The sequence below is a fragment of the Triticum aestivum genome, chromosome 7A (assembly GCF_018294505.1).
Source record: "Triticum aestivum cultivar Chinese Spring chromosome 7A, IWGSC CS RefSeq v2.1, whole genome shotgun sequence".
NCBI lineage: Eukaryota > Viridiplantae > Streptophyta > Magnoliopsida > Poales > Poaceae > Triticum > Triticum aestivum.
The window spans coordinates 551,300,840-551,326,221 of NC_057812.1; the positions used below are offsets into that span (position 1 = coordinate 551,300,840).

At 45.5% G+C, this 25,382-nt stretch overlaps 1 protein-coding gene across 1 annotated transcript; it reads left to right on the top strand.

Moving 5' to 3' along the window:
* Positions 1–3,319: 3,319 nt before the first annotated feature.
* LOC123151972 (putative F-box/FBD/LRR-repeat protein At4g03220) lies at positions 3,320–6,915 on the top strand. Its single transcript, XM_044571591.1, has one exon. The coding sequence runs from the start codon at positions 3,397–3,399 to the stop codon at positions 4,531–4,533; it is 1,137 nt and encodes a 378-aa protein (XP_044427526.1). The 5' UTR covers positions 3,320–3,396; the 3' UTR covers positions 4,534–6,915.
* Positions 6,916–25,382: the final 18,467 nt, after the last annotated feature.

A 25,382-nucleotide genomic window follows, 5' to 3' on the forward strand; every position in this document is an offset into this window, starting at 1 on the left:
TGTCAGTCGGTGGAACCAGTCTCACGTAAGAGTACGTGTAAGGTCGGTCCGGGCCGCTTCATCCCACGATGCCGCCGAATCAAGATAAGACTAGTAACGGCAAGCAAATTGACAAATCCACGCCCACAACTACTTTGTGTTCTACTCGTGCATAGGACTACGCATAGACCTAGCTCATGATGCCACTGTTGGGGAATGTAGCAGAAATTCAAAATTTTCTACGCATCACCAAGATCAATCTATGGAGTAATCTAGCAACGAGGGGAAGGAGAGTGCATCTACATACCCTTGTAGATCGCTAAGCGGAAGCGTTCAAGTGAACGGGGTTGATGGAGTCGTACTCGTCGTGATTCAAATCACCGGAGATCCTAGTGCCGAACGGACGGCACCTCCGCGTTCAACACACGTGCAGCCCGGTGACGTCTCCTACGCCTTGATCCAGCAAGGGGAGAAGGAGAGGTTGGGGAAGACTCCATCCAGCAGCAGCACGACGGCGTGGTGGTGGTGGAGGAGCGTGGCAATCCTGCAGGGCTTCGCCAAGCACCGCGGGAGAGGAGGAGGGAGAGAGGCAGGGCTGCGCCATGGAGCGGTCAAAACTCATCTGTTGTCAGCCCCAAAGTCCTCAAGTATATATAGGGGAAAGGGAGGGGGGTGCGCCCCCTTTAGGGTTTCCACCCCAAGGGGTGCGGCAGCCCCAAACCCATATAGGGTGGCGGCCAAGGGGGGAGAGGGGGAACTTGCCCCCCAAGCTAGGTGGAGGCGCCCCCTCCCCAAACCCTAGGCGCCTTGGGCCCTTGTGGGGGGGCGCACCAGCCCACCTGGGGCTGGTCCCCTCCCACACTTGGCCCATGCAGCCCTCCGGGGCTGGTGGCCCCACTTGGTGGACCATCGGGACCCTCCCGGTGGTCCCGGTACATTACCGATAAAACCCGAAATTTTCCGGCGACCAAAACAGGACTTCCCATATATAAATCTTTACCTCCGGACCATTTCGGAACTCCTCGTGACGTCCGAGATCTCATCCAGGACTCCGAACAACATTCGGTAACCACGTATATCTATTCCCTATAACCCTAGCATCATCGAACCTTAAGTGTGTAGACCCTACGGGTTCGGGAACCATGCAGACATGACCGGGACAACTTTCCGGCCAATAACCAACAGCGGGATCTGGATACCCATGCTGGCTCCCATATGTTCCATGATGATCTCATCGGATGAACCACGATGTCAAGGATTCAATCAATCCCGTATACAATTCCCTTTGTCTAGCGGTACGATACTTGCCCGAGATTCGATCGTCGGTATCCCGATACCTTGTTCAATCTCGTTACCGGCAAGTCTCTTTACTCGTTCTGTAACACATCATCCCGTAATCAACTCCTTGGTCACATTGTTCACATTATGATGATGTCCTACCGAGTGGGCCCAGAGATACCTCTCCATTTACACGGAGTGACAAATCCCAGTCTCGATTCGTGCCAACCCAACAGACACTTTCGGAGATACCTGTAGTGAACCTTTATAGCCACCCAGTTACGTTGTGACGTTTGGTACACCCAAAGCATTCCTACGGTATCCGGGAGTTGCACAATCTCATGGTCTAAGGAAATGATACTTGACATTAGAAAAGCTTTAGCATACGAACTACACGATCTTTGTGCTAGGCTTAGGATTGGGTCTTGTCCATCACATCATTCTCCTAATGATGTGATCCCGTTATCAACGACATCCAATGTCCATGGTCAGGAAACCGTAACCATCTATTGATAAACGAGCTAGTCAACTAGAGGCTTACTAGGGACATGGTGTTGTCTATGTATCCACACATGTATCTGAGTTTCCTATCAATACAATTCTAGCATGGATAATAAACGATTATCACGAACAATGCAATATAATATAATAATAACTAATTTATTATTGCCTCTAGGGCATATTTCCAACACTATGATGCACTTCACTCTTTTCTTGACGTAAGCCGAGGAATCAATCATGTTATTTCTTATACTTGTTTACTAATTGGGTGCTCCTTTTAGGATTTCACATCACATTCATCCTAGAAAACCATAGGACATTAACCTTAGGAACACGTTCTACGGTTAGGATCAAATAAGCGACCGTGGTCTTGATTTGTTGTCCAGCCTACGCAAGCGAACTTCCCTCCCAGCCAACTAGTCATCGTGCTAAGAACCCCAAGGCCATCAAAAATGAGGTGGACCGGCGACTGTGTCGACATGAAGCACACGAAATCTAGATGAACCATATGAATTATGTCATGTTTAATTTATGTACTATTTAATGGGGGTTGTTGTGCTTAGGCCGACAGATATTATTAAAAGATCTGCCACCTTGCAAGCTGTCGGATCTGACACAATCTATCGGTTGAATGTTTCCTCTACTTCGCAACAGAGATCATGTTGTAAAAAAACATTTGCAATAGAGGTTGTGTTGCGGATTTTTTTGCAACATAGGTTGGGGTGTGGATTTTTTTTCAACAGATGTCGTGTTGCAGTGTTTTTTTTTTGCAACATAGGATATGTTGCCGTTTTTTGCAACATAGGTTTTTTGTCTTCACTTTTGTTACAACAATGGTGATCTGTGGAAAAACTTTTGCAACATAGATAATGTTGCAGAAAATTTTGCAACTGGAAACAATGTGCAGAAGCGTCGCCATCGTTGCCTGCGTCTAGCGCGTCACCGCCGACCGCAACAGGTCTGTAGAGTCGTCGCACCTGCTGTTGCAGAAGCACGCTGATGAGTCGTGCCTCGCCTGAAAAGCAACTTGAGGTGAGCGAGCCGTCAACCAAAAATAGCAGGAAGTGAAGGACGGCGGTGAAGGCCTACCTCACCGGCGAAATGACGACTACCGACGCGGGTCGATGGCGAGCATGGGCGCGCGTGAGCGCGTGGCGAAGCCGATTGGTAGCGTCTCATTCTATCTGGGGAGGAGAGATGCGAGAGAGAGGGGGGAGAGAGTCGTGGAATACGATGCAACTAAGTTCTATTTCAAAAAATCAGATGGATACATATGTAGAGCCCATAGGGACACGTGTTGTGTAGAGGAAGCGACGGACGTGATATTCATTTTCAGCCGGTTGACATTGAGTGTTTTTCCTATTTAATTTACGTTGCACTTGAAATTAAGTTGTATGCTATGGACAGAATTTTGCATAAATCCCTAATTTTCACTTTTGGTATTGTTCCTCACAAAATCCCAACAAAACAATTTCCCGTTGATTTTTTCGTAAAATATAAAAGGGAAAGGAGCAGGTTTCCGCCCAACGGCTCTCTTCAACATTTCCCCACCGAGGTCGCCTTCCCCGCCCCGGAGCCCGCTCGCTCAACAACAAAGAACCAGAACCAGGAGGGAGAAATCCCAAATCCCGAGCCCCCATGGAAAGCAACGGCGAGCCCCCCAACAAGGCCGCCGCGCTCGCCCCCGCGGCCGTCCCCGGCGCCGCCGCCGCGGTCCCTGGAGGCGGCGTGGATTTCTTGAGCCGCCTCCCCGACCACCTCCTCGTCGACATCCTCCTCCGCCTCCGCACCAAGGAAGCCGTCGCGACGAGCGTCCTCTCCCGGAGATGGCGCGGCGTATGGCCCCAGCTTCCCCACCTCTTCTTCGACGGCGTACACCCCTCCGTGCCCGCCCGTGCCCTCGCGGCCTACGAGGCCCTCGCCGCCCCGGAGGCGCACGACATCCAGAGCCTCGCCGTCTCGCCCTACCAGGTGGACGCGCGGGAGACCTTCGCCTGGCTTTCCCTCGCCGCGCCCCTCCTCTGCGGTCGGCTCCACCTCGACGACAGCCGCGCCGTGTCGGACGAAATGGAAGAGCTCTTTCGGGGACGACGACCACGGCACGACGGCGAGGCGTCCGAGATGCCCTGCTTCAGGAGAGCCACAGAGATTCGACTTCGCCTCGGGTTTCTTACCGTGGAGCTGCCACGGGTCGGCGTCTTCGACGCGCTTAGGCTGATGCGGTTGCAGAACTTCCAGTCCCGGGGCCAGTTTCTCATCAGCGACACCATGCTCCCGTCCTTGCAAGAACTAACCATGAGCAGCGTCCGTGACATGAACGTGCTGACGCTCAACTCCAAGTCTCTGGTATCTATTGATCTGTCCTATCTCATGGGGCTTGAGCGTCTCCACATCACGGCTCCAGGGCTCCATCAGCTAGATGTGCTACGCTGCTTCTATGATTCTCTCAAACCAGTTGCCAGCATTACTGCAGAGAGATTAGAGGTGTTCAGGTGGAATGGGCCTTATGATCTAGAGTCTGTCCACCTCGGAGAGATGCCATGCCTCCAGACGCTCGGAGCACCTCCTATCGACACACATCGTTGGCGAGGTTTTCAGATGGCTCAGATATGTGCAGGGTTTCTTGGTCGCTTTGCAGCAGTTCACCACCTTGAGCTTGAGATGACTCTTGGTGTGAGTGCCTTTTCTTCCTCTTGGATACAATTATTTTTACGGTCTCCTCTTGGACTTAAACTGTGCAATGTTATTCATGAGCATAAATTATTCTCTCCTTGAATAATATCGATCAGTGTGCCATTGAGATAAAATTGTATTGTAACGAGGCAAGATCATACGTATCTTTTCATTGATAGAAGGAGTGTGAGAAATTACAATCGGGTGGGGAAGTACATCAAACGACACGTGCACAAGATGGTTAAGTAACTGTTGACTAGTATGGAAGTGCACAAGCATAATTAGAGCAGGAAAGCAGAAAATAGGAGTTCCGAAATAGCATTGTTGGTATTGTAGAATATGCTTCTAGTGGTTTGAGTTTGCAAGTATCCTTCAGGAAATCAGGAAATAGGTGGTCAGAAACAGCATTGTCAGTATTGTAGGATATACTTCAAGTGGTTTGAGTTTTTGTTTGTACATGTGCAAGTATCATTCAATAAAGCACAAAATGGGAGTTCAGAAACAGCACCGTTGGTATTGTAGAATATGCTTCTAGTGGTTTGAGTTTGCAAGTTTGTACATATGCAAGTATCCTTCAGGAAATCAGGAAATAGGTGGTCAGAAACAGCATTGTCGGTATTGTAGGATATGCTTCAAGTGGTTTGAGTTTGTGTTTGTACATGTGCAAGTATCGTTCAATAAACCAGAAAATAAGAGTTCAGAAACAGCACCGTTGGTGTCGTAGAATGTACATTCAGTGGTTTGAGTCTGCAAGTTTGTACATATGCAAGTATCCTTCAGGAAATCAGGAAATAGGTGGTCAGAAACAGCATTGTCAGTATTGTAGGATATACTTCAAGTGGTTTGAGTTTTTGTTTGTACATGTGCAAGTATCGTTCAATAAAGCAGAAAATGGGAGTTCAGAAACAGCACCGTTGGTATTGTAGAATATTCATTCAGTGGTTTGAGTTTGCGAGTGTCGTTCAGGAAAGCAGAAAATAGGAGCTCAGAAACAGCACTGTTGGTATTGTAGGATATACTTCAAGTGGTTTGACTTTGCACGTCTGTACATGTGCAAGTATCCTTCAGGAGCAGCATTGTTGGTTTTGTAGAATATGCTACTGTGCCTTTTGACTTATGCGTAAGATATTCTACTGGTGGTTTTTAGATATGTATATATTGCAAGGATTCTCAGAGTATACAAGGAAAAGATCGAAAGTTAAGGCTGATGTAGTTTCTCAATCTGTTACTCAGAGTGTAAATTCACTGAGGATCATTTTTATGGGCTCACCTTTTTTGACTTCCAATGAATCAGCCGAGGATGGATAGCTCGTTGCTCCTGATGGAAGACATAGTCATCCCTAATGTGGATATCTTGGGGTTATCCTTAGAAACAAATGAACATGCTTTTGAAAGAAGTGTACTGCGGTTTCTCACGAAGTGTCATGGTACAAGAGAGCTGCGCCTATCATTCGAAATCCGAGATGAGGTAATCATACCCTCTGTAGTATACCTGTATTCAGCATTTTCAGCACCCTATGGTTACAATCTGTTGAACGACTGAAGTTACACACCGGCTGTTAAATTGAGCAATGCATTTATATTTCTTATATAATTGGGAACCAGAGCACACTAATGATTTTTAAGTGACACATAAATTCCAGTATAGCTGGTGTCCAATGGTGTGCATGAACATGAATGCCCATTGTGTATTGGACTAGAACTAAGTTCCCTTCTCTGTTTGGACTAGGAGAGCATAGACATGTTGAGGACATACAGCGGAAAAATAAGAGCATTACTAGGAAGGTGCATTAACATCATAATAAGGATAACCAAAAGCTCTTGATACGAGTTAATTAATAGGAATAGTTGCAGAGGCCAGGGGTGCTCCCTCATTTTTTCGGACAAAAACTTGGTAGGTGTAGTTAGTATAAAGTGTACATATATTATCAAGTACCAGTATATATCTTTCTTTTAGAGTTTCTTACACTTTGTGTATTGTGATTGTAAACACCAAATTAGTTACTAGCGTCTATCGTTCCGGTTTATACTCGCCAATACCATTTGCACTGCACAGTTATTTTTGTTCCATGCATCTTCGGTTCAGTTATGAGTTTAAAACGAGGTGGCTAAAATCGTTGTCCAACGTGCAAATGTTTTTCATTGGGCAATAGCCTCGGAGGCTGAGGATCCTTCATTGGGCAACATCGAAAGCTCATGCCCTGCAGATTGTAGATTTGAGCTTTTATGGTATTAGAAGCGAAGAGGAATGCGTACATCTGTTCGCTGTGCATTGTCGGCACGTTGCAACATGTATGCGGTGGGCATATTTTGACATGATCTCTGACTTGCTATTAGAGTCTGAACCATACTTTTTTTTTGGAGGAATGCATACAATCCTCAAATGAGGAATACATACATCTGTTCATTGTAAATTCTGGGCAGGTAGCAAAACATGTATACAGTGGGTACATTTGGATTCATGAATGATGACCGCGATTGAGCAGTCCCGCATTATTGGATTCATGAATGTGGTCAGTTGAGTGTACTTGTTTGTGTGTTGCTGCCTTTGTTGTGTTTGGGATGGACCTGTTGGCTGTCCACCGTCGCTACGGATGATTTAGGGTGTGTTCGGTTGTAGAATCAAGTCAAATAAAATGCCATGGTAACCGAGTTCATGTGGTTAATTTGAAATGGTGTTGGTGTGTCCGCAACTGCCTGGGCAGCGTTTCTTTGATGCCCATGAGACCTGAAAATCGCTCGATTTTGCGCTGAACTTGAGGTTTCCATTGGTCACGCGCCTGTGTGTCCACGCTGAGCATTTTATCATCTAGCTCGAAGCTCCTGCAAGAGAGCATCCTTCTGTGAAGAGAAACTAAACAACTATAGTCCATCCGACAAAAAGAAGATCGTTTCTACAAAGGGCACTTTTATTAACTTAAATATAGTATCATGTGGATATATAACATGAAGAGCGATGTCGGACCTCTGCCTCTGCATAGATATGCACAACCAAAAGTAACAAGTCCGACCAAACAAATAGGACGCCGATAACTGTCACACGTGTGGCATATACGACATGCGCCCACATATCATGTGTGGTGTGAGCAGGAGGCAGCCCACACAGACTGTGTGTGGGCGGACATTAGAATTGCGCCGTGTGGGCGGACATTAGAATTGCGCACACGTGTGGGCGCGGCTACTTCGTGCCACACGCCCAACAAGTACTACTCATCTCCACCCCGTGCGTGTGGCACGAAGCAAAAATGCCCACACGTCCTGATGCAGCTACGTTAGGTACCCCGCGGGATGACGATTTAGTTGCCATCCTGGTTGGCAGATGTAGTCATCCGGAATGGCAAGTGTAGTTGTAAAAGCATGGCAACTCTATCTATTTTGGTTAACTATAATTGCCATGTCTAATTTATGGTAGTTGCCGCGTGTAATCAAACCGTAGTTGCCGTGTGTGATTAACTACTTGCCACATATGGTCAAAAACGTAGTTGCCATGTGTGTTTACCTAGTTGCCATGTGTGGTCCAACCATATGTATTGTTAATCACAGTTGCCATGTGTGTTTATCTGGTTGCCACGTACGCGCAACTGCAGTTGCCGTGTAGCAAAGAATCACAGTTGCCATGTGTGTACCGAGTTGCCACGTTCGCGTAACTGCATTTGCCATGTAGCAAAGAATCACAGTTGTCATGTGTGTGTATCGAGTTGCCACGTTCGCGTAACTGCAGTTGGCATCCACAAGATAGTAGTGTCGTGTGGGCGAAAAGCAGTTCGCCCACACACGCATGGCCTAGTTAGTGGCTGTGTGGGCGAAAAGCAGTTCTTCCACACAATGCAGCTGGCAAACAGCGTGGTGCGGGCGTGTGGGCAAACTCTCCAACGCCCACACACCAGCCCCATCCTACGTGGCACACTAAATCCACCTTTTTGTGTCAAGATTCGTGTAAAAAACAGTGAACGACGATCCAGACGTGTGGGCGAGTTGGGTAACACCAACGCGTATGGGCTTTAGTGTTTTCGAAAAAATAAAAAGGGTGAAGCAAACAAGGCTCCTGCGTTGTCCTCAACGGGCCAACACGGGTAGTGTTCCAATCTTCGCCGTCTCTGGGGCCCCTATTCCTCCTCTATCCTCTCGCCGCTACCAGGCGAAGCCCCATGCGGAAGGCAGTGACGGCAGGACTTCTCTCCCTTTGTTGTGTGTCCTTCCCTTCGCCCGACGTAGTCGTTCGTCTCCTTGTGGTGCCCGTGTTCATGGCCGCCGGTTGGGCTCCGTTCTCCACCGCGAACTAGGGGTGCTAGGTTTTGACGGTGTGGCCAGGAGGGCTGCAGCTGCCCCATCCCGGGCCATCGGCAATCGACCGCCGCGACCTGCTCTTCCCTGCCCAGATCTGGCCATGGCTGGCTGGCCGGGGATGCCGGCGTGGGCGGGTTCTTTCCCAGATTTGACCATGGACGTGCAATACAGGGCGTGTCTTCCCTTGCCATGTCTGGTCGGGGGCTAGCTAGGTTGCCATTGTGGGCCGGTCTATGCTTAGATCCAACAAGGGGTCGTGGCCAAGAGCGTCGTGACCGCTCTGCAGCCGCTAGTGTTGGTCCTTGCAATGATCACTCTGGCCCGAGACGACGGCCTTGCTGCGGACTTCAGTGGCCACCGAAAGATCTCCGTGGCCTCCCTGCATGCATGAGCTTCCAGGGTCGTTGGATCCATCACCCCAGGTAACACAACATCCGAAGCACCCAGGAAATGTCCATCTTCACTCTTGTAGACAACTCCGACCGCCCCTTTGTTTGATGTTTTGGCCAGCTCCATCAACATTAAGTTTCACCATGCCTGGGCCAGGCCGAACCCACTTTGCTGGTTTCCTTCTCGTACGTCCTAGTGGTAGCCCGAGCAGGTGGTGTCCTTCTGCTGCAGTACTCGACCTACTCAAGGCATTGTCCGATGAACAAGTTTGTGGACCAAAGGCTCTGAAATTCCCCCTCATGAATTGCTCGACGCCGAGCCCACCATATCGCCCAAAGGGTCACCAAGACCTCCACAAACATAAGTACATAACACTATCCAGCGTCTTGCTCAAGCTAAATAGCCATAGCTTGGCATCCTGCGTTTCATCACCAAACAAAAGGAACCGCAGCGTCATCCTCACGTAGCGCCCATACACTCTTTGTCATATCGCAGTCGAGTAAAGCGTGCCACCAGGAATCTACCACAACGTTGCAAATCGAACATGCCGCTGATTGTGCCATTTTACGATCCTTTCCGACCTCTCCTGTGGGCAAAGATGCCCTTGCTAGTCTCCATGCAAACACTTTCAGTTTGGCCGGGACTTTAACCTTCCACAACCCACGCCAAAATTTCTCATCTCCTTTTTTGTTTGAGCTCGCCGTAGCTACTTGCCTCCAGTCCTTGCATTGCATCTTAGTCTATAGAAGCATCATATATGTCGATCTCAATGAGAAAGAGCTGCTCTTTCCATGCCAGGCCCGGCAATCACTCTGATGGACCATACTTAGTGGGACCTGGCGGATGGCTTCTACATCCATTGGAAGGAAATGTGAGTGGAGCTCCTTCCATTCCTTTGATGCAACGTGCATAAAACCACACACTCGTTATGGGGGACTAATGGTGATAGTGCATGTTAGGCCTAAGACGATGGTGGTGCTTCAACCCGGCAATTCCACCCATAGGTACGCGCGCCCATGGGCACCCGACCCGAATGGGTAGGGTATGGGTCTTCATGTGCGCGTAGTGATGGTAGGGTATGAGTACACGCCTATACCCATGGGTTATCCGATGGGCTACCCGATTAATGTGACATGTATGTGACCTAGTGAAAACTTGTAATTATTAACTAATTATTTAATTATTTAGTATGTATGCACAAGGCACAGAGAAACAGAGAAGAGAAATGTAGGGTGAATGTATGGATATACAGGCCAAGCACCTAACACATAACACATGAGAAAAAGAATACGTGCGTGAGGCTCATGCGCAAGTAAAGAGAGAAAGACCTGACCCATCCTTCAAAAAAGAGAAGCACCCGACCCATGGTTTGCGCGTGCAAGCTAAAATCACTTGGGCCATGTTCCACTTGACTCTGGCGGCTCATCCATTCCAGTGCAGTACTACAGTAGTTCTGATTGAGATAGTTCCACGTCGCTTGTGGTAGTAGAAAAGGAAGGGTTGGATGCCTACTGACTTCTTTCGAAGCAGAAAATACAAAAAGAGTTTCTTATTGCCCTGACCCGATGGGTGCCCAATTTGGTCGGGCGACCCGGCGGGTTCGGGCATGGGTCTAGCCTAAGACCCATGGGTAGGGTCGTGGGTTTGGCTATGCACCCAGTTGCGTTTCGGGCATGGGTCTGGTTGAGGTCTACCCGACCAAACCCGACCCGACTGCCACCTTGAGTGGTGCTACTTGAGCACCAAGTCATGTTTTTTTTTTCTCGCAAAAAAGTAACTTTTTTTAGGGGAGAACACCAAGTCACTTTTTTATTGAGAAATGAGCACCAAGTCACGTGCTCCAACCAGCTCACACCGAGAGGTTAAAACGCTGGGCCAATTTGCGACCAAGCTGAGCCTCTTTTGGCCCGGTCCAGCCCGAAAAACTGTATGTGTTGTTCGGCCGACATAGTCGCGTTCGAGTTGGTATAACAAAGTCGGTCAAAAAAAATTCTAAATAAATAAATAAAGTAAGCGGGTCAATCTTGAAAAAGAAACTGGGAGCTCCTGCTCGGCGCCTTAAGCGCCCGAACATGTAGCTGGCGTGCAACGCTCATGAAGTCAGGTATTGTTCGAGCTAAGCTGACCACCACAGCAATTGGACAACTGTGATTTCAATAGCGCTAACGGTACATGAATTAGTATAGCCACGTGATTTATTTATCATTTAAAAATTTTATTTTAAAAAAATCGTTCATTGATTTTGAGACAAAAGTAAACAAACTTAAAAAAGATTCATCGATTTTGAGAAATAGTTCATCATTTTTGAAGAAAAGTTCACAAACATAAAAAAGTTCACCGATTTTGGGAAAAAATTAAAAATTCATCATTTTCAAAAAAAAGACATCAGCTTTGAAAAAAGTTCATCGAGTTTGAAAAAATAGTTCATCGATTTTGAAAAAAGTTCATCAAATTTGAATTTTTTTTTATAAAATTTGAAAAAAGTTCATCGAATTTTCGCGCTTTGAAAACGCGAAGGAAAGAGCTAAACGGGCCGAGCCCAGCTGAAGCGCCTGCAGGCTCCGGTTTGCAGACAACCCAAGAAACCTAAGGTTTTGCCAAAGAAACCTGTTCAAACAGAAAATCTCACCGCCGAGCAATTGCGGCGATTTGGATTTGAAAGAAGTGCGCGGCGCACTAGGGTTTGCAACAATGGAGGAAGGAGCACACCACGGCGGCCTTCCCGAGCTAGTTCCAACCGGAGGAGGAGCCGATCTCATCAGCGCCCTCCCGGAGGATCTGCTTCTCCAGGTCCTCGCCCGCCTCCGCTGCGCCCGCGCCGCCGCGCGCACCAGCCTCCTCTCCCACCGGTGGAGCCGCCTCTGGACCCGCCTCACCGATTTCACCTTCCGCGACCTCGCGCTCCACTCGCTCCAATCGGCGCTCGACTCCCTCGTCCACGCTCCCGGCGTGTTGTTCCTCCTCGACATCCACTCCGAGGTGCCCCCGCCTGTTCCTCGGCGTGAGCTGCTATACTACCTGCAGTACGCGGCCGGCGTCTCCTCACTGCTCCGCGCCGCCGCGGGGCTCTCGCCGGTGGAGCTCCGCTTCAACGTCTCTCTCGGCCCACTTGCCCGCTTGACACCTGACTTATTATTGTGCTATCCCCCAAAGGTGGACCTCCCCTGCTTCCACCGAGCCACCTCCATCGACCTATCTGGGTTGGAGTTGGAGTTGGACCTCTCCCTCTTGGCCGACCCACCGGCAAGCTGCTACATGTTCCCTGCTCTGGAGGTGCTGTCCTTCTCTCGCTGCTGCGTGGACGTTGCCGACTTGCTCCTCCATTGTCCGCGCCTGCGCGTGCTAAGGGCGACCGACTGTTTGCTCGGCGAAGCCATCCGCTCCGCGTCCCTGCAGGGGCTCGTTCTAGAGATCAAGACAGGGAGTGTGGATATCGAGGCCCCCACGCTTAAGCAATTGACATTATCCTTAGACACTCGCCGCGAGCTCAGGTTGTCCATCTTGGCACCTATGGTGGAGAAGGTTCTGTGGCTATGCCACTATTCCAAGGTAGCTGCTGGGATTGGCCTTTGGGGCCTTGCGATGGTGAGGTTAGAGACGGAGAGCAATGCCCTGTGCCTGTGGATGGACTGTCTTGTGCGTTCCTTGGCCTGCTCAATTTACTTCATGGAGTTGCCAACTATACTTATTAAACTTATTGTTGATACAAACAACAACAACAAAGCCTTTAGTCCCAAACAAGTTGGGGTAGGCTAGAGGTGAAACCCATAAGATCTCGCAACCAACTCATGGCTCTGGCACATGGATAGCAAGCTTCCACGCACCCCTGTCCATAGCTAGCTCTTTGGTGATACTCCAATCCTTCAGGTCTCTCTTAACGGATTAAACTTATTGCTGATATTACTCTCAAATTGTTTTTGCAGCACCAGCACTCATTTAGTTTTTCACGCACCGAGCTCAGCCTTGCGCAAGAAATAGAGAAACATCTAGTGGTTTGTAACTTCTCTGTCTTGGATCTACATTTCAACTCTTTCAAAACAAGCGGGCATGCTTTTGGAGCATTTGTGTTTCGCCTCCTGGCGATTCATCGGATTCGTACTGCTACAAAAATTCTTAAGATAGGACTGGTAATTCTTTCCTCTGCTTATATCTGAAATATATGAAGCAAAAAGGCAAATCCAGGTATAGTTTTGAGATGATATTTTCAAAGAGTATAACATGCTGTAGTTATTCATATTTCTTTTAGGGGGAGAAAGCAATAGCATGCCCAGTAAATTGTCCCTGTGATGAGCCTAAGAACTGGAGAAGCGAAACTATCACCTTGATCAATCTTGAAGAAGTGAAAATCAATGTCTTTGAAGGACAGGAGCATGAATTTGATTTCTTGAGACAAATATTCAAATGCACAGCAATGCTGAAAAGAATAGCTGTGAAGCTTTTAGATGATGTCACAGCAAGTAACGGTTTGTGCACAAAAATATATGACATCTTCAAGGAGTACCCTTATGTGGAATGCAGTGTTGTTCCTAGTTCTGGTAAGCAGATTCTAAATACATGATTATCACGCTCCCGAATGCAACAACTATTTCTGTTTTGCATATTGTTGAAACTCCATGCCTCTGTTGCTTAATCCCATGCATTATCTCTGTCAGACTTGTATCTATATTTTGCTAAGTGCCAATTATTAATTCCAGGTTGTCTTAGTTTTAGGTTTCCTCATGCTATCTTTGTTGTAAAGCTCTGTAGGTTTAGGGAATGTTTTTGCGGTCTTTGTACTAGTATTTTCTTTAGGTTCTGTTCCCAAAGTGGTCGGACCCTGCGCAAGCGGGAGCTACATGCACACGGCTGCCCTTTTTCTGTTCCCAAAATACTAAACTCTCATTTTCCATAAATTTATTCACACCATCTACATGGGTGTTCGGTGTCCAGTTTGCAGATGTTATATTGGTTTTCGAGTAACTGAAGTTTGGTTGTGCCCGTATCCCCATAATTGGCTGATAATACTGATTTTTTGAGGGAATAAAACTGCTGAATTAGTGTGCATAAATCCCCAAATTTCTTTCTTTTCGAAATGATTGCTGAATGGTGGAATAGGGGGTAATGAATTATTTAACCTTTCTAGTTTGTGGCCCTTTTTGGTATATGCAATCTTCTCTATTCGCTGCACTTGCAAAATATTGGCAAACTCCTGCAGGTACTGTGATTGTCAAGAAAAGGGAGTTCTAGTGATGTGATGAGCAATTGTTCTGTTGTTTTTCTGCATGCTGCTAGTTCATAGATGGTTTTGTTTGCTATATTGAGCATTGAAAATAATCTTTATAAACGCAACGATTTTCATGTTTACATGTTAAGATATTGACTGACCTCCTTTCCATGAAGGGCCAGAGCACAGCAGCCAAAGTGGTGCGTCGACATGACTCTCAACGTCAAATTTGCTTATCAGACGACTGGTTTCAGGATTTTGCTTGGTGGTTTCAACCCATAAGCTAGTGTTGTTTTGCTATTGTGATGGAGCTGCTGGCTGGAAGTGGGTTAATTCGTAAATGTTAGCCATGGCCTATTTATATATGGCATTAGTGGGAGAGAGGAATGTTGGATAGTCAAGCATGCATGTGCCAGTATTTGCAAGTGTTTCTGCTCTGATTTTTTTTTGAAAGATCCATCATGTTGCTGGCTTGCATTGATTGATAGAAGGAAGCAGCGGGAAAACAGAATACATGGACCAGATCACCGGATCCGAATGTTTTGGATGGATCGAATTAGCTCACTCACGGTCTCATGGTGCTATTACTACGGTGATTTATATAGCACTGCCATCCATGTGAAGGGAACAGTGCATAGCTTCTCATTGAAATGGGGAGAAGGAGAGATGAAGTGCCTATGGGCATCAGGTATCATTTGTTGATTAGGGAAGGCATAAAGGTAAGGGAAATTATGATTGTGCCACTAGCTAGCATAGAAGTCTTATGGCTGGCAGCAATTTTATGCAAATTGTGGAGAAGGGCTGAAACCTTGGAGCGAAGCCACTGCATGACATCGATTGGGGAAAGTATCAGATGATACTAGCCCTTATAGTATGCTACCACCCTTGTATGCTACCATGAATTCATGATACCAACTTAAAAAATTCAAATTTAAACTTGTCAAAAAATTCTGAAAAAAATCATGGATGTTCACGAAAATTTCAGATCAAAATTTGAAATATACATGGAGAAACAAAAAAAGTTCAGATCAAAATTTGAAATATACACGGAGAAACAAAAAGACAAATTCAGGTGTGAATAGTGTTATTTTTTGCTTTTGTCTTCCTTTGACACATTCATGATGGATTTGTCTTCTTTGTTTCTTCATGTGTATGTAGAATTTTGATCTGAATTCTTTAGGGGTTGTCGACATATATGTCATGAACATCGATGATTTTTTTTCAGATTTTTTTAATTGATATCATAGTAGCATGTAAGGGATGGTATCACTTGATACTTTCCCCTCGCTCGAGTCTGACGGTATAGCCCCGTCCATCCCTTTGCGTTCGAATACAGCCTCAGTCATCTTCACCATCCGCTCGCACAGCGCCGGGCGTCATCCTTTGCCAGCTGCTCCTCCGTCGCCGCCACCTCACTGCTGCCATGCCCTAAGCTTACCCCTCTGCTCTTGTGGAGATGGATACCGCACGAGTCGAGAACACCGACGGGGACGCAGTCAGAGAACATCGGCATTTTCTATTGCTTCCTTAGATGCCAATGCATGGCCGATGGTAGGGTCGGTGTTTCAATATCGATCGACTGTAGACAATACTTTGAAAAAATATCATAGATTAGGAAGCCAATGCATGGCCGATGGTATAGGGTCAGGGTTTGAATATCGATTGACTGTAGACGATACTTTGAAAAAATATCATAATGTAAAGAATGACAAGCCATTGTCCATGATGTTGGGTAAGGAAAAGTAGTGGCTGCATCCATTTATGATGCACCCACGCAATAAACAGCATAATAAATAAATTTAGAAAAATCTAAAACTTCGTCGTATTGATTATGAGCAAATGTTTTACAATCTTGTAAAGTTTGGTCGCCAAATAACATTAAATGATCTTCATATGAAATAAAATACAAACTCAAGCTCGGCACCCACGTTTCAGATTTTATTTTTGTGTATAAAGTTTGTTTATTTTTGTACGGAGTTCCTTAGATGTCATTTGGCTACAAAACTTTGCAAGCACCTAAAACATTTGCCCATAATCGGATTTGTCAAGTTTCATTTTTTTTTGCTAAGTTTTCGATCGTGGGTGTAGCAGGGGTGCAATGTCCGTGCGTGTTGAACAGCCACACTCGGTTGGGTAAACACTTGAGTAACAAGGACCGTGTTGATGTCGGTTTATATTGTTAAACAATGAGACTACCTAATGATTTCAGCACATCAACTACTCAAACAACTGGACCTAGCTTATCTCAGCTTCTTCATTGATTATGATGCAGAGGCAAGCGAGCAGGGAAAGGATGACACCGACATAGAATTGGGGGCAAAGGATAATTTTGCTTTCTCTGAAAAATATCTAGTTGTGGATGTGTCTAGAAAAGAAATTACCAGCAGCAACGTTCTTCATTGGAACGAAGAACATCCAGGCATGTGCATGTAGACAGTGTTTTAAGAGCATCTTCAACCATGTATTGAATTCATGTCTTGAACTCAAGACCTCTTGGCTCGGATACCATATTGAATTCATGCTCCAGCCAGTTGCTCGAAAAGTCTGAACTGATGAAAAAAGGCGGACAATATATTTCAACACCATGTACCTCTAATTCGATCTCTCAGACGCCCGTGGATACGCCCGATCAATGACTGAGCGCGTCTGTTTTAAGCCCCTATTTTATTCATCCACGCAGTTATAATGTTCTTTTTTTCCTCATGTGTTGACGGAGATGAAGATAAAGAAAGATAAGAATGAATAAAGAAAGATAAAAGATAGTTCGGGGTGAGTTTGTGTTCTCCGTGGCGGATTGACCGGGCGCATCCGGGCGTGTCAGCGAGCCCTCATATTCTCCCCAGATTTGAGATGGATACGAGAGTTCATGAACAGTCCGGACATATAGAAAAGATATGAGGGGTCTGGTTGGGTCACTTTTTTCTTCTCTCTCATGTCCAGTCATTGAGTGCGTGCGCAAGCATATGAGAAATGATTTAATACGTCTGATTGTAGATGCTCTAACTACCAGTCATGCCGAGACGAAAAAGAAAGGAACGCCAGCAAGAAGAATGGACCCTGAGAGATCGGTCCAGGTGTTAATTTTTTTCCGTCACGGGTGGTTGTGCGAAATGATCCAAGTGCTCTATTTATTTATTTTATACATCATGCTAAGTGACCGTGCGGCAGGTGTGATAAGCAATCTTCAAATCATTCGAAAAACATGCCAGGCGAGGCCAGCGTGTGTCCTAAGCGTGCAATCACTCATCGGCTCGGCCTCCAGCCTCAGACGTGGACGCGCCTGCGCGCCGTATCGCACGTAGGCCAGGCGCGTGGATTTGACCGCTCATTAGTCACGATCGGTTGCCAGTTTGTTATCGTGTCATTGCACAATAATCCGCTACTTTTGCCGTTAACACGTGTAACGCACGGCAGGAGCCTTGTCCGGCCAAGTTGCTTTCATCATACAGCCGAAGATCTCCAACCCAATAAAAGAGTAGGATGCCAATGGATAGGGTATGGGCGGGTACAATCTCCTTCTACCCAAACCCATACCCATAGAAACTTTTTATACCCACCCGTTTCAATATTTATGGGCATGAATTGATACCCATGCCCATACCCGTCGGGTATCCTGTACACAATGGGTATCCATTGGGTACCATATATAGCATTTAAATTTTGAAAAATAATAGATAAATGAGTGTAAAATTCAAGTGATATGGGCGGGCATTATAGTACCAACATAGCCTCCTCCAATGGGTGGCTTCTTGAGGCATCAAGGGAGTATGAGTAGCGGTTGGTGGAAGCCCGACGTAGTGGGGATGAGCAGTTGGAATTGGGGGTCACTGGATCGAGAGTTCGATGGCGATGAATCGAGATTTCATTGTTTCAAGAAGTTACATAGGATGTCAGAGGAGTGTCGAGGAGGAGATTGCGGACCTATGACCTATGGCTGGTTTAGAGAATACAAGATTTAGGGTTGGGCCATAAGAGTTACTCCCTCCGTTCCTAATTAATTATCACGGGTATGGATGTATCTAAATATATTTTAGTTCTAGATACATCCATTTCTGCGACGAGTAATTTGGAACGAAGGGAGTAGATACTTACCCCACATGTCATACGAATAATTTTGATTTATTAAATTTTCCGGGTATCCATTGGGTTAACAATGGGCGCAATTTAATACCCATGCCCTACCCATAGATTTTGCGGGTATGGATACCAATTACCCGTGGGTACAAAATCTTTTCAATTCATGCCCATGCCCATTGTTTTAGGGTAGGGTACCCGTGAGTACCCATACCCATGGGCAAAACTGTCATCCTTATAAAAGAGTACCTACCGTACAAGTGCGCATGTTATGCATCATGAGGAAGAGCAGCAAGATAATACATGCAATTCATTTTTATTTAGAAAGGACACATGCTGGCTTGACTTAGCACGACGAACGAATAAGATAACCAGAGCGGTAAAAAAGAACATCAAATCTATTATATATAAGTTCATTGAAAGTACAAAACATCTCAAATATAATAAAAATTAGATCGAGATTTCGAGACCGAACGACCACTACCGCCGGCAGACCGAGCCGCTAACGCGCTACTGTCTCCACTCTCCTACCATAGCCGCCTTGACTTTGTCGATGACATCCGGGAAGTATTCGTGCACGTGACCATAAGGACCGGCGCCCTGGAGCCGGAGTCGTCGGCGTTGAACCCTTGCATAGTTCTGAAGCACGTAACACCAAATCTCGTCACTTGACGAGAAATCCTAATCTCACTGCCCTAAAGAGATGGCTGGAGTTTAGGCCGGTGCTCCATCGATTACGTTTAGACGGACAAAGTCGCGGAGGGTTAGAGCCCGAAAGACAAACTCAAAGAAGAAACGCCGCCATTCGTCCGAGCGCCCCAGTTTCAAGGACCCAAAAATCCTAAAATAAACTACTAACCGGAGCGGAGAACCGGGATTACCCTCCCCACCACCGGCTGCCAGAGCACAGGCAGAGGGAAGGTGAATCCACGGGCTCATCGATGAAGTCTGCAGTGGAGAGTTTACCCTAACTGGAGCACTTCATTTCGCAGAACCACCATGACATTGTTTTTTTGCACAATATAGAAACAACTACTCATATACTCAACCCTATGAATGCACACACGCACATCCTACCCTTATGATCACCTTCAAGAGTCTGAGTCGGCACATCTTTTTGAGATTGACGACGTCATAGACGCCTTTGTACGACCTTATCAAAAGTCTCCTGCCTATGAGAATTGGTCATACATCTCCTTCCACAGAACACACATCGTCGAAAAGCATGAATAATAGCATGATAAAAACAATATATAGTTGCATATAAAACATCCAAGATTGATACGTTGGAGACGTATCATGGCTCTCCCAATTGGGGAAGGTTTACGCTTTCAGTGTTGGAGATTTTTCTGGTTCATATTTGGGGAAGGTTCTATTATTTATCCAATTGGCATTTCTTCTCTAGTGCTAGTTCTTAATATATCCATTCATTGTTGGATTGTGTTTGTCGTCATCTATCCAACAAGCTTGAGTCTTCGTTTGTAGAATTTATGGTTGTTCTAGCTCCGCTGCTACCTTAAGGGGTAGTACCGCTTGTGCAGTACTTCAGTTGTTGTGCCACGCGTACTACCGCGAGGATTTATGTTACCTACCTATATTTATAGGTAGTACCACTCCCTTAAGCGGCAATACCTCTTGAGCATTTCCAAAACATAATGGTTGGATTTCTCTTCCCATTATATAAGGGGGTCTTCTTCCCTATTGCCCGGAACAACTTTGAGCAAGTTTCCCCCCTCCATTGTTCACCTCCAAAAGCTTGCTTACTATCATTTTGTCCCATGATTCTTGATTATTTTTGGGGAAAAGAGGGACGAGATCTAGATCCATATTTCCACCAATCATTTTTCTCCTCTAAGTGAGGGGAACCTTGTACATCTAGATCTTGATGTTCATTTGTTTTCCCCTTGCCCTTCCTCTCATATTCCTCCATAGCTTTCATTGCTTTGGTGGGATTTGAGAGTGTGGGACTTGACCACTTCGTGTGTTCTCGCCATTGCATTAGTTACATCAGTTTGAGTTCTCCACGGTGATACGTGGAAATGAAAGTCGAGAAGCTTATTACTAGTGGGTGTTTGGGCACCCTAGAGCTTGTGCCTCTTAGGTGCTTGGGTGTCCTAGATGGTTGGGGGTGTTGCGGTGCTCAATCATTGTGGTGTAAATCCGCGGGCAAGCTTTGGGGTCTACAATGTGGAGATTGCCCCAAGCAATTTGTATAGGTTTGGTGACTGCCCCAAGGGTCGCCATTTGTATGGGTTTAGTAACCGCCCTCAAGGGTCCCTTAGTGGAATCATGATACCTTGCATTGTGCGAGGGTGCGAGGAGAATACGATAGCCGTAGTGGCATTTTGGGTAGCATTGTGCTTCCACACATCACTCTAACGGAGATTAGAATCCGCAAGGATGTGAACTTCTGGATACATCGCCGTCTCTGCGTGCCTCGGTTATCACTTATCCGAGCTCTTTACTTATGCACTTACTTTGTGATAGCCTTCATGCTTGAAGTTATATGTCTTGCTATCACTTAGTTGTTTATCTTGCTTACCATAAGTTGTTGGTGCACATAGTGGAGCATACTATATTTAGGTTTTGTGCTAGACAAAGTAAGCTATAGTTTTATTTCGCATTTTTCAAGCCTAAACCGTAATTGTTTTAAAAGCGCCTATTGATGTCTACTACACAACCTTCTTCTTGTAGATATTGTTGGCCCTCCAAGTGCAGAGGTTTATAGGACAGTAGCAAATTTCCCTCAAGTGGATGATCTAAGGTTTATCAATCCGTGGGAGGCACATGATGAAGATGGCCTCTCTCAAACAACCCTGCAACCAAATAGCAAAGAATCTCTTGTGTCCCCAACACACCCAATACAATGGTAAATTGTATAGGTGCACTAGTTCGGCGAAGAGATGGTGATACAAGTGCAATATGGATGGTAGATATAGGTTTTTGTAATATGAAAATATAAAAACAGCAAGGTAACTAATGATAAAAGTGAGCGAAAACGGTATTGCAATGCGTTGAAACAAGGCCTAGGGTTCATACTTTCACTAGTGCAAGTCTTCTCAACAATAATAACATAATTGGATCATATAACTATCCCTCAAAATGCAACAAAGAGTCACTCCAAAGTCACTAATAGCGGAGAAAAAATGAAGAGATTATTATAGGGTACGAAACCACCTCAAATTTATCCTTTCTGATCGATCTATTCAAGAGTTCGTACTAGAATAACACCTTAGGACACAAATCAACCAAAACCCTAATGTCACCTAGATACTCCAATGTCACCTCAAGTATCCGTGGGTATGATTATACGATATGTATCACACAATCTCAGATTCATCTATTCAACCAACACAAAGAACATCAAAGAGTGCCGCAAAGTTTCTACCGGAGAGTCAAGACGAAAACGTGTGCCAACCCATATGCATAAGTTCACAACATTATAAAAAATACACTTCCTTGATGATACGTGTTTGTCACAGTAGGTCACGTTTTCTGTCATGCATGTACATCCATGACAAATTTATGATAGAATCAAGATAGTCATACCTGTGCTGTCATAGAAGTTTTCCATGACATTACCAAAATTATCATCACGGAAGTGTCCACTTCCATGATGATAAATCACGCGTCATAGAAGTGCTTTCGTCAAGGGTGACCGACACGTGGCATCCACCGTAGCGGAACGCCGTTAAGCTATCGGGTCCGGTTTTGGATCCGATAACCCGTTAACAACCCTGACCAATGGGGATTTTCCACGTGTAAAATCATCATTGGGTGGAGGAAACACGTGTCGGCTCACCGTTGGGACAGATGTCATCCACTCATTGGACCCAAAGTGTCTATGATACGTCGACACGTGGCACGACCCAACAGAGGCCCATTCCTGTGAAAAGGCCGGCCCATTTGACTTGGTCAAAAGGTGGCGGGCCTGCCCACGGCAAGCCTGTTAACAGTCTGTTCGCGTATAGCCCATTTACAGCCCGCTAATCCAGGGCCCGTTTACGGCCTATCCGAATTAGGCCCAGTAGCGTCATCTCGGCCGTCCAATATAATTACAGCCCGTTTTAACTTCCGGCCCATGTATGGCCCATGACGTCTTTCGGCTCATATGAGGCCCTTGGTAACCCTCGGCCCATTAACGGCCTGTGGTAAAATTGGCCTGTAATGAACAGTACATCACTTTAAAACCATTAACGACCCATTATTCCGTTGGGCCGTTTCCAACCCATGTTATCTTTCGGCCTTCTCAGGGCCCATTTATTCTTTGGCTCATTTCCAGCATTCGTTTACTTTCGGCCCGTTACTGTAATTTTCTGCTTGTGGGCCAAATTCAGCCTGTGGTTACAGTCGGCCCGTTTGTGGCCCGTTAATACATTGGGCTGTTTTCACAGCGTCATCAAATACGGCCGATTAACGACGGCCCATTATGGTCGGCCCATGAACGAACAATTTCAACTCTAGCCCATTTACGGCCGAGATTCGATCGTCGGTATCCCGATACCTTGTTCAATCTCGTTACTGGCAAGTCTCTTTACTCGTTCCGTAACACATCATCCCGTAATCAACTCCTTGGTCACATTGTTCACATTATGATGATGTCCTACCGAGTGGGCCCAGAGATACCTCTCCGTTTACACGGAGTGACAAATCCCAGTCTCGATTCATGCCAACCCAACAAACACTTTCGGAGATACTTGTAATGCACCTTTATAGCCACTTAGTTACGTTGTGACGTTTGGTACACCCAAAGCATTCCTACGGTATCCGGGAGTTACACAATCTCATGGTCTAAGGAAATGATACTTGACATTAGAAAAGCTTTAGCAAACGAACTTCACGATCTTGTGCTACGCTTAAGATTGGGTCTTGTCCATCACATCATTCTCCTAATGATGTGATCCCGTTATCAATGACATCCAATGTCCATGATCAGGAAACCATAACCATCTATTGATCAACGAGCTAGTCAACTAGAGGCTTACTAGGGACATGTTGTGGTCTATGTATTCACACATGTATTACGGTTTCCGGTTAATACAATTATAGCATGAACAATAGACAATTATCATGAACAAGGAAATATAATAATAACCATTTCATTATTGCCTCTAGGGCATATTTCCAACACTACGACCCGTATAAGGCCCATTATTTCTACGCCCCGTAGACGGCCCATTGTTTCTATGGCCCTTAGAAGGCCCATTGTTTCTACGGCCCATAGGAGGCCCATGTTAACTACAGTAAATATGTAGCCCATGGTTAATGTGGCCTAGTTTTAAAAAATAGGTTATTGCGGCCACTAGCAAACCGCAGAAAAAGAACTGCACTGACTACAAGAAAACAAATAAACAAGACAATAAGGAAATAAATAAGCAAGCAACTTACGCTAGGCTATTACGGCTATTACACATATTACATCCATTGGGCATCAAAGTTCGCCACCAGTGCAAATATAGGGAACACCCTACAATATACAAAAATGGCTTGTTGTTTTCTTCAGCCGGTGGCTGCATGTTAAGAACAAATTTTGTATCACACCAAAACAAATTACAACTATAAAACAAAAGGAAGGTTGGCATAAAAGTTAGTAGTCTAGCAGATAAATGCACCACCAGAAGTTCAGAAGCTCAGTTCATTTGACCTGACTATTATGTTTTCATGTTGTATTGTCCGATGGAGCACCATAACCTTCGCCTTCAGTTCTCCTAGGCTCTTGAACAACATAGCAAATGTCTGATAGTCTGGTTTCAAAACCATGCATATCTTGACAACATCGAACAATGTCTCTCCTTGTTTCACAAAGGGTCTCTGTTAGGGAATGGACTTGTGTCTGGAACACAGATACAACATTATTTTGAGCTTGCATATCTTGATCATGAGGCAGTTTGGACGAGATTGCCTTAACAACCAACCCAGTATTACGCAGGAACATGCTTTTGGCACTGTTAGTGGACAGGTACTGACCCACTGCATCAAGAGCTGGCATTGCGGTTATAGTTGCCACGCCACCTTACGGTTCCACCATTTTTTCCATAGCCCGCTGAAAAGTTGAGGATTTACATTAGTAGTACCAGAACAAAAGATATTAAGGAGGCAGCAAAACCAAAATAAATAGCTTTGTTCTATATACAGAACTTATTCTGGTGAACCCATGTAAAATATTAGTTGTATTTTATTGCAAAGTACATAATAAAACCAAGTTCCAAACATATGACCATGTACCATTGCTAATGTATTGTCTATTTCTTCACATTGTATTGAGAGCTAAGGATAAAGAGACGAAGTTTATAATACGGTAAGCATAGTATGACATCATTCATATCACAAAACAACTGAGAACAGACAAACAGGCAATTGTAACATTGTGTGGGCAAGTCCAGCACGGAACTAGATTACAGGTCAAGATCAAAGGAACATCACTCCTCTCTTTTAAACCTTGTAAGGTGCAATGATATGCTAAGACAATTGTGTATAAAATTGAAAAGAGTAATAGACATTGGCTGCAAACCATGCAGTTCAAGGGACAAGTCAGAGTAAGTAGTAGTTAAAAGGCACGAGGATTAAGGACTTACAACAACAGCTTTGACTGGTGTACTCATGCCCTTCTTCTTGCTGGTGTGACAGTCCTTGAAGATTTACACAACATTTGGTTCAGTTACTTTTTGGTCCTTGCGGGCTTTCCTCTGCATTTGGAACAAGTCAATATAGATCTGATAATATGGTATAGCGAAAAGAGTGAAACAATAGCTAATTACAAGAGCCTCGCAGTGTGCAATATAGCTACAAGATCCTGTCGTCTGTTGGAATTTCACTTTCGTACGGTTGGCCTTGTTCTTTGAACAGTTCACCTACAAGAAGATAGATTTGTGTGGCACATGCGTAAATAGGACTTCAACATGTGATTTGATCATATATATATAATGTACCTGATACTTTGGATCAGACCAGTGTTTAACGAGGCCCCTCCAGTCTTCATCCGATATATTTTCCACTG

Excerpts from the sequence above, each read along its gene's own strand:
- LOC123151972 (XM_044571591.1), top strand. The coding sequence starts at position 3,397 with ATGGAAAGCAACGGCGAGCCCCCCAACAAGGCCGCCGCGCTCGCCCCC.